The 18,020-nt window shown below is 43.9% G+C and overlaps 1 protein-coding gene across 1 annotated transcript in view; it reads left to right on the top strand.

The window, feature by feature from the left end:
- The first annotated feature begins 859 nt into the window (after positions 1 to 859).
- Positions 860 to 18,020, top strand: part of LOC120048037 (adenylate cyclase type 2-like) — a 34,053-nt gene continuing 16,892 nt past the window's right edge. Inside the window, exons 1-7 of the mRNA XM_038993719.1 lie at positions 860 to 1,520; positions 7,393 to 7,590; positions 9,628 to 9,786; positions 10,105 to 10,254; positions 11,661 to 11,821; positions 16,352 to 16,463; positions 16,862 to 16,989. Of these exons, the coding sequence (XP_038849647.1) occupies positions 1,293 to 1,520; positions 7,393 to 7,590; positions 9,628 to 9,786; positions 10,105 to 10,254; positions 11,661 to 11,821; positions 16,352 to 16,463; positions 16,862 to 16,989 (1,136 nt within the window). The 5' untranslated portion in view covers positions 860 to 1,292. The remainder of the gene's footprint in view (positions 1,521 to 7,392; positions 7,591 to 9,627; positions 9,787 to 10,104; positions 10,255 to 11,660; positions 11,822 to 16,351; positions 16,464 to 16,861; positions 16,990 to 18,020) is intronic.

Genomic DNA, 18,020 nt, shown 5'->3' with positions numbered 1-18,020 from the left:
TTTGTCAGAGTAAAATTAATAAGATATAAGTAAATGAAGTCGGGACCAGTGTGGTGTTTCATGATGCAAGAGTTCTTCCCTCGATGGCGTATTCTCGAGTAAAGCGCTCCATGGAGAGCTTATTCATTAGAAGGGCTAGGTGTCATCATGGCAGTTCTCCATGGAGCTGTGGCCAAACCGGGACAGAGACTGAGGACTGGGGCTGGGACTGAATACAGACAAACCAGGCTTTCTTGATCGTGGGAACAACTGCAGGGCTTTGGTTGAATGAGGATTGAAGATTCACTCACTTGTGATAAATATTTACACCCTTGGCTAAACAACAGTCTGTCTTTGTCATATGAAGGGACTTACTGTACTGTACTCTAACTGTGTACAGTTTGGCAGACAGTAATGTAGTTTAAAATCATATCGCTAAACTGTTTTTTTTAATTCTCAATGTCAGATAAAAATGTCATCTGTTTATTGAAACATAACAAGCTTAGTGAGTGCATCAACATTTTCTGACATGTCAACAAGAGAAAGTGCTTTGAAGAGCCATGCCCCTCAAGTGTTGTGGATTGCTATTTCATTCTACTTCTGTCTTGATAAGTGGTTCCAGTAAGCTCACCCAGTCTGTCTCTGTTGTCTCCTCCCCAGGCCTCTGACTGTGCCAGCTCCAGTGGGTGGAGCTACATTGGGCCCCTCTCTCTGCCCGCTCAGCACTGATGGGACAGAATCCTGAATCCTGGAGGAATCCTTGACGACCCCTCTTTCTTTCTCCGCTCTCCCAGGCTCCACCCTCTTTCTCCTCCTCTCCTATTTCCTTACTCTCCTCCTCCCCTGGTCTCTTCTCTCAGCGCTGGGATCATTACTCAACACCACTGAAGAATGGACCACAGTAGCTGGCAAGGATGAACTGGGTCTGCCTGCCAATGTAGAAAGGGAGATAAGAGGGAGAAAGAGAGAGTGAAAGAAAAGCGAGCGAGAGAAAGTTCAAAAACTGTGAGTGAAAGAAGAGAGGAACATATTAAAAATGCCCATGAGGGATAACATCGACAACTGCACTTGAGTAGTATTAGCTAGAAGACCTCAGCAAACCTGCCCACCTGGATGTGTGGATCTGTAGACACACACACACACACGTCTGTCTCAGTCGCAGCAGAAGACGGCTCCTACCCTGCCCTACACTGTGGGGTGGTGTTTTCAGCGTTATTCCCTGCCTACCTTACCTGTGTGAGGAGTGGTGGACAAAAGTGGAGAGGAAATTTAGCAACTCTTAGAGAACAGTGGAAGCTGATAAAAATGCTTCTATGTTAAACCAGCGGCCCGTAACCTTTTATCAGGGTTTTAGTAGTGAACAGGTCACCACCACCATGCCGGCTAAAGGGAAGTACCTGTTAAATGACCAGGAGCTGAAACATGAGGCCCTGTACAGGAAGTTCTCCTGTATCAGCCAGTACCAGCCTCTGGTGCTGCTACTGGGCCTCTCCATGCTGTCCTGTGGAGTCCTCATCATCCTCTTCTTCGCCCTGCACCTGGTGAGTCCCTGTGTGTGTGTGTGTGTGTGTGTGTGTGTGTGTGTGTGTGTGTGTGTGTGTGTGTGTGTGTGTGTGTGTTTAGCTGATGTGGAATGGCTAGCTAGCGGCCATTGTGTAAGTGACGTCATCTACCAAGACCTAGAAGTGTGTGTGCACCTGCCCATGTATGAAGTGACAGTATGCTACACATCAGAGCCCAGCTAATTGCAGCTTTTTTGAATGACTTAGTAATATCCCCTCAGGGGATGTGATGTCCTCTCTGGATGAGTTGACCGATAATGGATGGAGATATGTAAATTAGCACATTAAAGACACCATTGTGTGGCGGCAGGTAGCCTAGTGGTTAGAGCGTTGGGCCAGTAACCGAAAGGTTGCTGGATCGAATCCCCGAGCTGACAAGGTAAAAATCTGTCGTTCTGCCCCTGAACAAGGCAGTTAACCCTGGTAGGCCGTCATTGTAAATAAGTATGTTATTCTTCTGTAGTACATTGAATAATTGAGGTCTTTGTTTTATGTCTCCTCAAAACAACATTCAAGGCGTAGCAATACACGAGAGATGATGTTATTGGTGTAGACTTCAGAGTTTAAGAAGCTTTGGTGGTGGTAAAGTGGGAGATTTGCATAATTGGAGCCAATTGCCTCTTACAACAGGACAATGACCCAAAGCACAGCTCCTAACTATGCAAGAACTATTTAGGGAAGAAGCAGTCAGCTGATATTCTGTCTATAATGGAGTGGCCAGCACAGTCACCGGATCTCAAACCTATTAAGCTGTTGTGGGAGCAGCTTGACCGTATGGTACGTAAGAATTTACCATCAACCAATCCAATTTGTGGGAGATGCTTCAGGAGGCATGGGGTGAGATCTCTTCAGATTACCTCAACAAATTGACAACTAGAAAGCCAAAGGTCTGCAAGACTGTAATTGCTGCAAATGGAGGATTCTTTGACGAAAGCAAAGTTTGAAGGACACAATTATTTCAATAAAAAATAATTATTATAATCTTGTCAACGTCTTGACTATATTTCCTATTCATTTTGAAACTCTTTTCATGTATGTTTTCATGGAAAACAAGGACATTTCTAAGTGACCCCAAACTTTTGAACTGTAGTGTAGGTTCCCTCAGTGTAATAAAAGAGGAGTGTTATGAGAGTTATTGCAGGTCTGAGCTGAGGGGGAAGTACATAAAAAAAATATAAATGCAACAATTTCAAAGATTTTGCTGAGTTGCAGTTCATATAAGGAAATCAATCAATTGAAATATATTCATTAGACACTAATCTATGGATTTCACATGACTGGGCCGGGGTGCAGCCATGGGTGGGCCTCGGAGGGCATAGGCCCACCCACTTGGGAGCCAGGCCCACCTACTTGGGAACCAGGGCCAGCCAAACAGAATTAGTTTTTTCCCACAAAAGGGCTTTATTACTGACAGAAATACTCCTCAGCATCCCCTCTGATGATCCCGCAGGTGAAGAAGCCGGATGTGGTGGTCCTGAGTTAGCGTGGATACACGTGGTCTGTGGATGTGAGGCCAGTTGGATGCCTTTATTTGCCTGTTTGTGGCCCGCCTGTTAGCTTGCATGATTCTTGCCATTCTTCTTCGACCTCTCTCATCAATGAGCTGTTTTCGCCCACAGGACTGCTGACTGGCTGGATGTTTTTTGTTTGTCGCACCATTCTCGGTAAACACTAGACACTGTCGTGCGTGAAAAGCCCAGGAGGTCGCCTGGCACCGATCATACCACGCTCAGTCGCATAGGTCACTAGTTTTGTTCAATCAAACAGCAACTGAATGCCTCGATTTCTGCTTTATATAGTAGTAAGCCACAGCCACATAGGAGCGATCCAAGCAAGGCACTGTCTGTAGGAGCAATCCATTTTTATGAGCAGGGTGGTGTACCTAATAAACTGACAGGTGAGTGCCTTATTGTCACAAACACGGGATAGGTGCAGTGAAATGTGTTGTTTTACAGGGCTTCAGTCAGTCAGGGCCAGTGAACAAAGATGTGGTTGCTTCTTAAAATGGCAGCCTATTCCCTATATTGTGCATTTCTTTTGACAAGGGCTCTGGTCAAAAGTAGTGCACTGTATAAGTGAAAGGGTGCCATTTGGGACACACTCATGCTGTTGACATTGGCAGGGCCTGAGGCACTGTAGCACTTTTCTCATTCAGGTGTTGATGCCAAACTAGGTCCATCATCAGGTCTCATTACTGCTCCCTTCTAAAGGAAAACAAGGGGCTTTATTGGCATTTGAAACATGTTTACATTTGCAAAAGTAAGTGGAATAGATATTAAACAAAAGTGAAATAAAAAATCTGAAATTAACATTTCAAATATTCTTGCTGACTATGTACAGTATTGTAACTATGCAAATAGTTGAAGTACGAAAGGGAAAATAAATAGACAGATCAATATAAACTGAAATTGTTGCAGGTTGCGTTTTTTTACATTTTTGTTGAAAGTTACAGTTCATATAAGGAAATCAGTCAATTGAAATAAATTCATTAGGCCCTAATCTACATGACTGGGAATACAGATCTATACCGGGCAGATGGTCACTGATACCTTAAAAAAGTAGGGATGTGGATCAGAAAACCAGTCACAAATTTCGCGCTACATGAGAGTTGATCAGGCTGTTGATTGTGGTCTGTGGAATGTTTTCCCACTCCTTCAATGGCTGTGCAAAGTTGATGGATATTGGCGGGAACAGGAACATGCTGTCGTACATGTCGATCCAGAGAAACCAAAACATGCTCAATGGATGACATGTCTGGTGAGTATGCAGTCCATGGAAGAACTGGGACATTTTCAGCTTTGTGTACAGATCCTTGCAACATGGGGCTGTGCATTATCATGCTGAAACATGAGGTGATGGCAGCAGATGAATGGCACGATAATGGGCCTCAGGATCTCGTCACAGTATCTCGATAAAATGCAATTGGGTTTGTTGTCCGTAGCTTATACCTGCCTATACCATAACCCCACCGTACCGTCACCATGGGGTACTCTGTTCACAATGTTGACATCAGCAAACCGCTCCCCCACACAAAGCTGTCTGCCATCTGCCCGGTATAGTTGAAACTGAGATTCATCCATAAAGAGCACACTTCTCCAGCGTGTCAGCGGCCATCAAAGGTGAGCATTTGCACACTGAAATTGGTTGCGATGCAGAATTGCAGTCAGGTCAAGACCCTGTTGAGGACGACGAGCACGTCGATGAGCTTCCCTGAGACTGTTCCTGATTGTGCAGAAATTCTTCAGTTGTGCAAACCCACAGTTTTATCAGCTGTCCGGGTGGCTGGTCTCAGACAATCCCGCAGGTGAAGAAGCTGGATGTGGAGGTCCTGGGCTGGAGTGGTTACACGTGGTCTCCGGTTGTGAGGCCAGTTGGAAGTACTGCCAAATTCTCTAAAACGACAGAGGCGGCTTATGGTAGATGTGTGCATCTGGAACATTTCTGGGATCTTTTATTTCAGCTCATGAAACATGGGACCAAATCTTTACATGTTGCGTTCATAGTTTTGTTCAGTGTAGTTTGTATTGACAATGGTGTTTGCTTCACTGACTGTCCTTTTCTTGTGGAAACAGGTCACAAATATTGCTGCTGTGTTGGCACACTGTGGTATTCACGTGATATATATGGGAGTTTATCAAAATTGGATTTGTTTTCAAATTCTTTGTGGGTCTGTGTAATCTGAGGGAAATATGTGTCTCTAATATGGTCATACATTTGCAGGAGGTAAGGATGTGCAGCTCAGTTTCCACATTTTGTGGGCACATAACAGACTCTCTCGAGAAGACAGGCTATGCCTACGGCGGCCTCTCTCAATAGCAAGGCTATGCTGATTTCCTTACTTTTGGGTCAGTCACAGTGTTCAGGTATTCTGCCACTGTAGTCTCTGTCTAGGGCCAAATAGCAGTCCAGTATGCTTAGTTTTTTGGGTAGTTCTTTCCAATGTGTCAAGGAATTGTCCTTTTGTTTTCTCATGATTTGGTTGGGTCTAATTGTGTTGCTGTCCTGGGGCTCTGTGTGGTCTGTTTGTGTTTGTGAACAGAACGCCAGGACCAGCTTGCTGAGGAGACTGTTCTCTAGGTTAATCTCTCTGTAGGTGATTGCTTTCTTATGGAAGGTTTGGGAATCACTTTTTTTAAGTGGTTGTAGAATTTAATGTCTCTTTTCTGGATTTTGATAATGATCAGATATTGTCTGAATTCTGCTCTACATGCATTATTTGGTCTTTTATGTTGTGCACAGAGGATGTTTTTGCAAAATTATGCATGCAATCTTAATTCTTGGTTTGTGAGTGGACCCCAGACCTCACAACCATAGAGGGCAAAAACTGATTCAAGTATTCTTTGCCAGATCCTAATTGGGATGTCGAATGTTATGTTCCTTTTGATGGCGTAAAACCCACCACTAAGATTTTCGTGGCAGGTTTGTTAGCATGTGTAGGCTAATGCCTATTATTAAGTGCACAGGCCTGTGAGTACAAGTGTGATATAGTCCCTGTGTTCAACTTGTAGAACTTCCCTCTCCATTGTGGATAGATAGACTACCTGTTAGAGACCATGAGCCCACCAGTAAGCGAGAGGGCATTCCAACATATATTTCTAAGTGGTACTTAAACAGGATAGTTGGGCTCAGATTGAACAAAGGGCCTATTGAGAGCCCTGTTGTTTTTAGGTGAATAAAGTCCTCTAGATTCTAACGGAGTACAGAGAGTGTAAGAGAGTCAAAGAGAGCACGGAGAGGATGCTTTTAGAATGGTCCTCATTTTACATAAGTTAACTTAACCCACCAATGGACACTAGAGAGAGTGTATGTTCTTGTGGGTTTACTTTGGTCATTATTGCAGAATTACGTTTCGCACGGTTTGTTTCCTTCCCTAAAGAAGTGATCTAATTTATGATCTACACCACAGAGCACGCAATCTTCACCATGTGATAACAAACAAAACATGGTGTGAATTTCAATGCCCAACAGACGAAAACATTAACTTATGGCAGTCTGAGACTGAACAGATCCCACCTGGGTCATTGCTTTTCAGATGAGATTTCAAGAGGAGAGGATCAGAAGCAATCTGTTCTCTAATTGTATAGACTTTCACTACTTCTCTCCATCTGAAAATAAATGAGAAAAGGAAATGAACAAGTCTCCTATAGGTTGATTTAGTGGGTGTGGCCGTAGTTAAATGTGCTAGTAAAAGCCTTCACTTCTGCTACCATGGAAACCAGCATGCTCAATATACAATGCCGAGATGGCCTTCTGCTCAGGGACCTTTACGCAGTCATTCCCGCTCTCCTTGGCATCTAACTCTTTCCCATTCTCTCTTTCTCTCGCTCGCTTTCTCGCTAACTGGCATGCATGCAAGTTGACGCAAGTGTATACACACACACACACCAGAAATCTATATCTGAGCCTTCCTCTTCCCTCTCAGTGTAATTCAATCAGGAAGATGCTGTGGCCTCTAGCAACAGGACATGACGCAGAGACAGATGTGCAATAAGCCTGAATAAGCCACGATGCTGAATTAGATATGGGCCGCTCTCATGACTAGACCATACATAGGCATAAGAAAGGGACTTGAATGATGTTGAAGGGAAGTTGAGTGAATGTTGTTTAGACATATCATTGTACCTGACCTATATAACACTTCAAAACCTGTCCTCAGACAGAATGTATACTATAGCCTGTTTTTTAATCCTTGTCTTTTCATTAGAGGAGTAGAGCATTGTGTGTCTGTATGGCTGTGTGTAGATGGATATGACGTCCGTGTCTATGAATGTATGTATATCTCAATGTAGAGTATAATGTAAATTCCATGATTGTGATTCAGTGTGCGTTATGTTCTCCCTCTCCGTTTCAGAGTGCGGAGGAGCACTGTGCATTTGTCAGCGTGGTGAGCTGCAGCCTGTGTGTGTTCCTGGCTGTGTTTGTGCTGGTGTGTACAGAGACCCTGACCCAGCGCTGGAGGAGACTGCTGGGTCTGGTGGTCTGGGCCACTCACCTCACCATGGGATTCACCTTCATCTTCAGCGGACCCCTCATCCTGCCCTGGGACCAGGTATACACTCTCGCTCAAAATAAAGGTTGCACGACAAAGCCTGTTGGCTTTCAAAATAAATGTTTGAAGCCCATGTCGTGGTAATTATTCTAATCAAAGGAGAGACTTTTAGATTTCTTCAAAACCATCAAACTTTATTAATAATTACTGCAGTTATAGAGTGTTAATGGTCACCCGATGGTGTGGAGTTAGAGCCCAAATAAACAGGATTCGTTTACAACTTTTCATAGTCTTCCTGAGTCCTTGTGACGAAGAACAGATACGTGAAATTATACAAAGGTACATTGTGCTCTCATTCAACAGATATCTGTCTCTAGTTCATTTACTGCTTGTTTATACAGAAATACTAATGCAACATAGGATTCTAAGCCCCTCCCTCCGAATGATCGAGTCCAGTATTCATCTGCCGTATGGGATAAATAAACTGGAGATAGGGTCCCCCTGGCACCGACAGACAGGCACACAGACACTTTCACTACTTCCCTCCATCTGAAAATAAATGAGAAAAGGAAATGAACAAGTCTCCTATAGGTTGATTTAGTGGGTGTGGCCGTAGTTAAATGTGCTAGTAAAAGCCTTCACTTCTGCTACCATGGAAACCAGCATGCTCAATATACAATGCCGAGATGGCCTTCTGCTCAGGGACCTTTACGCAGTCATTCCCACTCTCCTTGGCATCTAACTCTTTCCCATTCTCTCTGGAATGGAATGCAGTCTTTAGGTTATCACAAAGCCATGGTAAATCTACTTTCAGTGTTAACACAGACACATGAGAGTTCAAAGAACCCTATTCTGTTGCCTCTAAGAAAAACAGTGTGAATGTACTAATATAGGAATACATTCTAATATAAAAGTAATGTGATTAACATAATGTTGTATTTCTATGACACCCACTTCCTTTGTCCTCTTACTCTTCTCCTCCATCTTCACACCAGCCAGGTTATTAGGTACACCCATCTAGTACCGGGTCAGACCCCCCTTTACCTCCAGAACAGCCTGAATTCTTCAGGCATGGATTCTACAAGGTGTAGCGTTCAAGCGTTGTGCAATTGGTATCTAGGGACCTAACGTGTGCCAGGAAAACATTAGCCACACCATTACACCACCGCCACCAGCCTGTACTGTTGACAGCAGGCAGGATGGAGCCATGGACTCATGCTGCTTATGCCAAATCCTTACTTTGGTCATTATTGCAGAATTACGTTTCACACAGTTTCTGTTTCCTTCCCCGAAGAAGTTATCTGATTTAAGATCTACCCCACAGAGCATGCAATCTTCTCCATGTGATAACAAACAAAACACTCAGTGGCCAATTTATTAGGTAGGCCACCCCGTTCATGAAAATGGTTCGCTCCTACAGACAGTGAGTCATGTAGCTGTGGCTTGCTATATAAAGAAGGCAGACAGACATCAAGGCATTCAGTTACTGTTTGATTGAACGTTAGAATGGGCAAAATACACCATTACAGCACTGCCAACTGATGTGAATTCTGATGTGAATTGAAATTTGGCAGTGGTGTAATGGTATAGGGAATGTTTTTCTGGCACACGTTAGATCCCTTGATACCAATTGAGCAACTTTTGAACGCCATACCTTGTAGAATCCATGCCCTGATGAATTCAGGCTGTTCTGGAGGCAAAGGGGCAACGACTATCATACCACGCTCTGTTGCTTAGGTCACTTATTTAGCCCATTCTAACGTTCAATCGAACAGTAACTGAATGCCTTGATGCCTGTCTGCCTGCTTTATATAGCATTCCACGGCTACATGACTCACTGTCTGTAGGAGCGAACCATTTTTGTGAACTGGGTGGCCTACCTAATAAACTGGCCACTGAGTGTACATATATTATATACACACATGAACAGAAGCATCAAAAAGTTATATTTGTACTTGCCAGTACACTGAGGTGACAGTTGTCCAGTAAAACCACTTGTTCTTTGGATAGTGCTGCCAATCCGAGACTCTTTCCCCACACAGTGTTTCATGTCATATCAGTCTGACCTATCTCTCTCTCTCTCCTTTTCTCCTGTAGGTTCCCTTCTTCCTGTTCATCATCTTCACAGTGTACACCATGCTGCCTTTCCAGATGTGCTATGCTGTGGTGCTCAGTGTGATCTCCTCACTCTCTCACATCATGGTCCTCACTCTACGCCTCACTATCTTCAACACCCAAGATCCCAGTCCCTTTCTGGCCAATCAGGTGTGTTATTAGTTATGCTGTTAGTAACAATTATACATGTGTTACGTGATCTCCTGGTGATGCATAACGTTATGTATGTTCACAATGTTGTGCTTTAAGTAGTTTTCTATAAACAGGAAGTATCACTGCGTGTGTGTGTGTTTTAATAACTCATGTGTCATGTTTGTTTCAACGAGATTGTGTGCTATAGTGTTGTTTTTGATGTCCTGTAAGGAGTTTTTAAGGTCGTAAGGCACATTTCTCTGAAAACAGACAATAAAATGCTTATGCTGTGCAGCTAGGTTGTAATGTCTGTCCCTCTGTCCCCAGCTGCTGTCCAATGCGGTGGTGTTTCTGTGTGGCAGTGTGGTGGGGGCCTTCCATAAGGTCCTGATGGAGAGAACACTAAGACAGACCTTCCAGGATACACTCAGATGTCTGGGCATCCGCATGAAGCTGGAGATAGAAAAGAGACAACAGGTGAGAACATCTTATCAGACACTCTGCTATCTTCTTGATTTATTTATTTAATCTTTAAGGAAAGACCCTTGAGATTAGAAACCTATTTGGCAAGGGCAATCTCCCAGTGGTGTCTCTTTCTGAACAGAGGCTGACCCGACTGAATACAGGAAGTATGAAAGACTAATAAAAGTTAATAAATAGTGTTAGGCTAAAATATTTTTGTCATAATAGCACTGGTTCATTTTTTACTTCATTTAAGACCAGTAGCCTTGTTGTTTTCTAGCTTGTATTTTTCATTACGATGATCAAATCCCCCTCAAATAAAATTTCATTAATGATTTTTTAAGTAGATGTCTGTGTGTGCTCCGTTAGTAAAAACGGATGTCTGTTTCAAATGGCTTTTTAACCGCAATTTTTTTTCATTTGGAATAATAGTTGCTTAGGAAGTGACACCACACACCATGAGAGAGAGGAGGCTGCTGGCTGCTCTGTTGCCTAGCAGGACAGAATGGAATGATATAATTGTTAACATTTGAACCGCCTCTGTTCTACTTTGTGGTATTGAGCCCGAAAAAAGGAGCAGTGCCACAGGGGTTAGCCAAAGAGCACAGGCACCATAAATAAAGAGAAGAGGGAAGGGAGGGTTTGAAATGGGTCCCAACGCTGAGGTGAACAGTATTCCCTCCCTCCCTCCCTCCCACAGAGCACTATGCCATTGTTCTCTAGACCCAGTCAGATAGAATCTGCCAGATCAATTACAGCACAGAGCTGAGCTGAATGAACCAAATCATGGCCACTTTGTGCAGAATGACTTTCCATGCTTTACGGTTTACTGGAAAACCTGCCCCAGTCATTTGAACCAGGAGGTGGTAATCTATCTGGGAGAGTATGTAGGCCTAACCAGTTGCCCCCTGACACTGGTCTTGGGTCAGTTTTACATTTCTTCCACTAATAGTTAAAGTTAGAATTTGATCCTAGATCTGTACCTAGGGGCAACTTCCCCCTTGTGGATGCAGCCAAACCAGTGGAGAGAGGAAAGAGAGTAGTCCGGTGCCTCAGTATTGCATCATAAGGGTGAACAGGAATTATGATGGGATTGAAGAATTATTTCCTGAGACATCTCCTTATTAACTTCTTAGATTCCCATCTCACCTGACTCTATTCCATCCAGAGGCTCTCAATGCAATGTTATATCTTTCTGTTGACTGGCTGTACAACCAGACTGGCAGCACAATGATTATAAAGCTTTTAACAGTAATCTGAATGAATGGGGCCCTTGTTAGTGGAGTTACTAGATCAGCAAGACACTCTGACAGCTGGTTGATACTCAGATTGGGTTGGGTTCATGACCTTTTGTCTATCGGACAGTGTGTGTGGTTGGGTGGGTGTGGTGTGTTGATGCTAACGTGTGTGTGCCTGCGTAGGAGAACCTGCTGCAGTCTGTGCTGCCGGTCTACATCTCCATGAAGATGAAGCTGGCCATCATGGAGCGTCTGCAAGACTGCAAGGACAAAGAAGAGCAGCAACGACTCGTCAAAGACAACAACTTCCACAGTCTCTACGTCAAGAGACACGAGAACGTCAGGTACAGTACAAGAATAGCCTGTCAAGGACTAAGAATATGACTGAGAAACATACAGCCTGTTCAAATAACCTGTTATGTTCTAAGAAAATTACTAAGAAACATACAGTGGAATCCTATCCTTTGCCTGTCACTCATTGCCTGTCAAACTAAGCACGGTTTTCAGTCTACCAAATAATACACATGGAAAATATTTACCCAACCCAAATGTTGTCTTGAACGAAACTCTGCTTTTGGCTTTAGCCTTTGATTTTCTCATTCCCTGCCTTTACATTTTGGATCTTTTTCTACTTCTGGAACGGCCCAGTACATCACCGGGGCCAAGCATTCTTCCATCCAAGACCTCTATACCAGGTGGTGTTAGAGGAAGGCCCTAAAAATTGTCAAAGACTCCAGCCACCCTAGTCATAGACTGTTCTCTCTGCTACCGCACTGCAAGTGGTACCGGAGCGCCAAGTCTAGGTCCAATAGGCTTCTAAACAGCTTCTACACCCAAGCCATAAGACTCCTGAACAGCTAATCAAATGGCTACCCAGACTTTTTGCATTGCCCCCCCCCCCCTTCTACGCTGCTGCTACTCTCTGTTATTATCTATGCATAGTCACTTTAATAACTCTACCTACATGTATATATTACCTCGACACCGGTGCCCCCGTACCTTGACTCTGTATATAGTCCCGTTATTGTTATTTACTGCTGCTCTTTAATTATTTGTTTTTCTTATCTTTTACTTAATTTTTTTTTTTTAATCTTAAATCTGCATTGTTGGTTAAGGGCTTGTAAGTACGCATTTCACAGTAAGGTCTACACCTGTTTATTCGGCGCATGTGACAAATACGATTTGATTTGGTTTTGAAATTGTGTTTCCATAGCTAGGGACTTTAGAAGAGCAGAATCAGTTGCTTTGTGAGAAGGTGTTAAAGTTCACAGTTAGCCATTGTTATGTAAATGCAGCTGAAAAGTACCAGTGGCCTGGCTTTGGCCCCACGTGAGAGCAGGTCCGCCGGATCCATGGGCCAGTGAGACCCGGGTGCCGGCCCGCAAAGATGGAAACAATAGTCTGAACACTGGGTTAAATCATATGTTGCATGTGTGCTTTGAATAGTTAGTTTGTGTTCTTTAATTTAATTTCCCCTGATATCCTCTGACCCCGAGGACTGGAGTTGCCCATCACTGCTCTGGGAGGTCTATTTACACTCACAATGCCCAGTCAGTTCTCATGGAATTTAGCATTACAGTGTTAGCTGAGCATTGACCCAAATGAGGCCTTTTGTTTTATGGGCATTCATTTAGAAAGTGCTGACAGACATTGGCTTTGTAGCCTATCCAGTGAACCTTGGCAGATGGCTCAATAGATTCCCTAAGTTTTAGACTCTGTAGTTGCTTACAGACTGTACTGTACCTTCTACCTTCCTGGAGAGAGAGGGAGCCCATTTGTTGCCCAAATTAAGGTCAACACAGTAACACTCTTCAATCTTCTCAGTAGCCTGACAAACTGACATTTGTAACTACCTGGTTGATTTTGATAAGTTTAGACCCATAATTAATATGATTTCATAGAAAAGGAGGGACATTTAAACTGTCTGATCTGAGAAGGCCTTGTGAAGATCAGACTGTATCATGTGCTGCTGTGGCTCGGCTAGTGAGTGAATCCTCCTTTAAGCCCTTTGGTGCTACTGTGAATTATAGCCCAATCACCTCCCCATTTGATCCTTGTAATGACACAAGACATGCTTGTCATTAGACATGTTCTTTCCAAGGAAACACCTGGTTGTTGTCAGTCAGAGTTACTGGGCAGCCATGGTTCTCTGGTCTGGTCTGCTTGGCGAGCAACAGGCTAATGTTAGCTACTTTAATGAGGACTGACCTTGGCAGCAGTTAGCCCTCTGAGCCCTGGTAATGAGCCAGTGATTAGGCTGTGGCGGCTGGATGTGTGGTGGCCTGGGTCAGGTGCTCTGTGTGGAGGATAGGGTTCACAATAAGCTTATAGCACTTCCAATCAGTGTACAGTGCAGTGCTTCCCCTATTATTTTTTATCAGCAGCTGTGGCAAAGTTAGCATTGTGGGGGTGGGGTGGGGGGGGGGGGGCGGGTTAGTGGACGTGGCCAATGGCAAACATTTTAGTGGCCGTCCTGTTGGCTACAGACCATTTATTTAATGTTTTAAAGCTGATTTCATGCAATTCTACACATTTTGCTATGGACGGAGAGAACATTTTACAGTTTTAAAGCTAGTTCCCTGCAATTTAAGACTTTTGGTTACTACATGATTCCATATGTGTTATTACATAGTTTTGATGTCTTCACTATTATTCTACAATTTAGAAAATAGTACAAATAAAGAAACCCTGGACTGAGCAGGTGTATACAAACTTTTGACTGGTACTGTGTGTGTGTGTGTGTATATATATATATATATATATATATATACACTGCTCAAAAAAATAAAGGGAACACTTAAACAACACAATGTAACTCCAAGTCAATCACACTTCTGTGAAATCAAACTGTCCACTTAGGAAGCAACACTGATTGACAATAAATTTCACATGCTGTTGTGCAAATGGAATAGACAAAAGGTGGAAATTATAGGCAATTAGCAAGACACCCCCAATAAAGGAGTGATTCTGCAGGTGGTGACCACAGACCACTTCTCAGTTCCTATGCTTCCTGGCTGATGTTTTGGTCACTTTTGAATGCTGGCGGTGCTTTCACTCTAGTGGTAGCATGAGACGGAGTCTACAACCCACACAAGTGGCTCAGGTAGTGCAGTTCATCCAGGATGGCACATCAATGCGAGCTGTGGCAAAAAGGTTTGCTGTGTCTGTCAGCGTAGTGTCCAGAGCATGGAGGCGCTACCAGGAGACAGGCCAGTACATCAGGAGACGTGGAGGAGGCCGTAGGAGGGCAACAACCCAGCAGCAGGACCGCTACCTCCGCCTTTGTGCAAGGAGGTGCACTGCCAGAGCCCTGCAAAATGACCTCCAGCAGGCCACAAATGTGCATGTGTCTGCTCAAACGGTCAGAAACAGACTCCATGAGGGTGGTATGAGGGCCCGACGTCCACAGGTGGGGGTTGTGCTTACAGCCCAACACCGTGCAGGACGTTTGGCATTTGCCAGAGAACACCAAGATTGGCAAATTCGCCACTGGCGCCCTGTGCTCTTCACAGATGAAAGCAGGTTCACACTGAGCACATGAGCACATGTGACAGACGTGACAGAGTCTGGAGACGCCGTGGAGAACGTTCTGCTGCCTGCAACATCCTCCAGCATGACCGATTTGGCGGTGGGTCAGTCATGGTGTGGGGTGGCATTTCTTTGTGGGGCCGCACAGGCCTCCATGTGCTCGCCAGAGGTAGCCTGACTGCCATTAGGTACCGAGATGAGATCCTCAGAGCCCTTGTGAGACCATATGCTGACACATGCACATTTGTGGCCTGCTGGAGGTCATTTTGCATGGCTCTGGCAGTGCACCTCCTTGCACAAAGGCGGAGGTAGCGGTCCTGCTGCTGGGTTGTTGCCCTCCTACGGCCTCCTCCACGTCTCCTGATGTACTGGCCTGTCTCCTGGTAGCGCCTCCATGCTCTGGACACTACGCTGACAGACACAGCAAACCTTTTTGCCACAGCTCGCATTGATGTGCCATCCTGGATGAACTGCACTACCTGAGCCACTTGTGTGGGTTGTAGACTCCGTCTCATGCTACCACTAGAGTGAAAGCACCGCCAGCATTCAAAAGTGACCAAAACATCAGCCAGGAAGCATAGGAACTGAGAAGTGGTCTGTGGTCACCACCTGCAGAATCACTCCTTTATTGGGGGTGTCTTGCTAATTGCCTATAATTTCCACCTTTTGTCTATTCCATTTGCACAACAGCATGTTAAATTTATTGTCAATCAGTGTTGCTTCCTAAGTGGACAGTTTGATTTCACAGAAGTGTGATTGACTTGGAGTTACATTGTGTTGTTTAAGTGTTCCCTTTATTTTTTTGAGCAGTGTATATATATATATATATATTTGTAATCATATCTTTTGGAGTGGAGGCAACGGTGCTGCTAAATGAATATAGGGAAAACACTGCTGTAGTTTATGTCTTAGAGCCAAACCCCTTAGCACGATCTCCCTTCTACTCAGTCTTCACCTCCTCTCTAGCCCCTAGGATTACTGCTCACCCAGGATAGGACCTCCAGCTGTAATCATTTAGCCCCACTCCATTTCAACACCCCAGGAGTCAACCGTTATCTGACAATGACACCCTTGTTTAGTGATACAACAACATCAGAGGGATTAATCAGTGTAGCGGCCAGCCTGGCCGTATCCATGCAGACAACAGACATCATTATGACACTGATGTCTTGACCCCATATGTCCTGAGTCGGTCGTGATCAGTAAGCATGAAACGCAAGAAAATGCTTGGAAACTATGTGCAACAGGGAGGGACTATCTAAACTTGTCCAATAATGAATGCTTCTTGTTTTCTTTGCAAACCGTGTGTCTTAATGAACACACCCTTGGCTTTTCTCTTTTTGCAGTATTCTGTATGCTGACATTGTGGGCTTCACCCGATTGGCCAGCGACTGCTCTCCGAAGGAGCTGGTCATCATGCTCAACGAGCTTTTTGGGAAGTTTGACCAGATTGCAAAGGTGAGTTAACAATTTGTAAGATTTGCACCTTTAATTAAATTAACACTGACTTTTCACCTTTTATTTCATATTTAGCTACACTTTATTATGATAACACAACAGTGTAGTAATGCATAATCCACTTGTTATGTAGCATTAATCAGTGCTTGCTTCATCATAATAATAATAATTCTAATAATATATTTATTTTATAGAGTGCATTTCATGATACAAATAATCTCAGATAGTTAAAAACAAGTACATGTAGTTCTTGGGCTGGACACGTATGGATGTGTTGTGTGTTTGGTTCTTCAGGAGAACTTCTGATACCTTGTTTGTGTTAATGCTAAATCCAGTTGACATGTCTGCTTCTTGGATGGTCTTCATGGTCTGTGGTATTTTTCTATTTTATTCTTCAGGAGAACGAGTGCATGAGAATCAAGATTTTGGGAGACTGCTACTACTGTGTGTCTGGCCTGCCTGTCTCCCTGCCCATGCATGCCAAGAACTGTGTGAAGATGGGTCTGGACATGTGTGAGGCCATCAAGTGAGTTCAGAGGAGCCCCAAGGCCTTCTGGGGGGAAAACAATTACTAAAACATGTGATCCTTCTGGTTAGTTCCAGGACTTTAGCAACATGTATTCTCATTAGATTGTGAGATAAATAGCGTATAGTAAATCAGATGTGTTAAAGTCAGGTAGGGAGGGTAGTGTTATTGTATAACGCAAGGGGGACTTTCTGGCCTAAGTAGTAGGTGTTGATATGAGTTGTCTGGGTCAATGATGGTTATGAGAGTGAGTTAGTTCTATAATCAGGTGTTGTGGAGGATTGGAGGGTCTGTCAAAGGAAGGCTTTATCATGGCTCCTCTCTGCCCTGTTGGACAATCAAATCACATTTCATTTGTTACACGCTTCATAAACAACAGGTGTAGACTAACAGTGAAATGCTTACTTAAGGGTCCTTTTACAACAATGCAGAGTTAAAGATAAATGAAATACAAAATAGAAATAGTGACACAAGGAATAAATACACAGTCCATAACAATAACAAATAAAAATAACATGGCTATATACAGGAAGTACCAGTACTGAGGCGATGTGCAGGTGTACGAGGTAATAACATGGCTATATACAGGAAGTACCAGTACTGAGGCGATGTGCAGGGGTACGAGGTAATAACATGGCTATATACAGGAAGTACCAGTACTGAGGCGATGTGCAGGTGTACGAGGTAATAACATGGCTATATACAGGAAGTACCAGTACTGAGGCGATGTGCAGGTGTACGAGGTAATAACATGGCTATATACAGGAAGTACCAGTACTGAGGCGATGTGCAGGTGTACGAGGTAATAACATGGCTATATACAGGAAGTACCAGTACTGAGGCGATGTGCAGGGGTACGAGGTAATAACATGGCTATATACAGGAAGTACCCGTACTGAGGTGATGTGCAGGGGTACGATGTAATTGAGGTAGTTATGCACTGTACATATAGGGAGGGGTAAAGTGACAAGGCAACAGTATAGATAATAGACCGTAGCAACAGCGTATGTGGTGAGTATGTGTGGCGTCAG

Source organism: Salvelinus namaycush, chromosome 1, assembly GCF_016432855.1.
Source record: "Salvelinus namaycush isolate Seneca chromosome 1, SaNama_1.0, whole genome shotgun sequence".
Classification (NCBI taxonomy): domain Eukaryota; kingdom Metazoa; phylum Chordata; class Actinopteri; order Salmoniformes; family Salmonidae; genus Salvelinus; species Salvelinus namaycush.
This window is presented reverse-complemented; position numbering and strand designations above follow the sequence as displayed.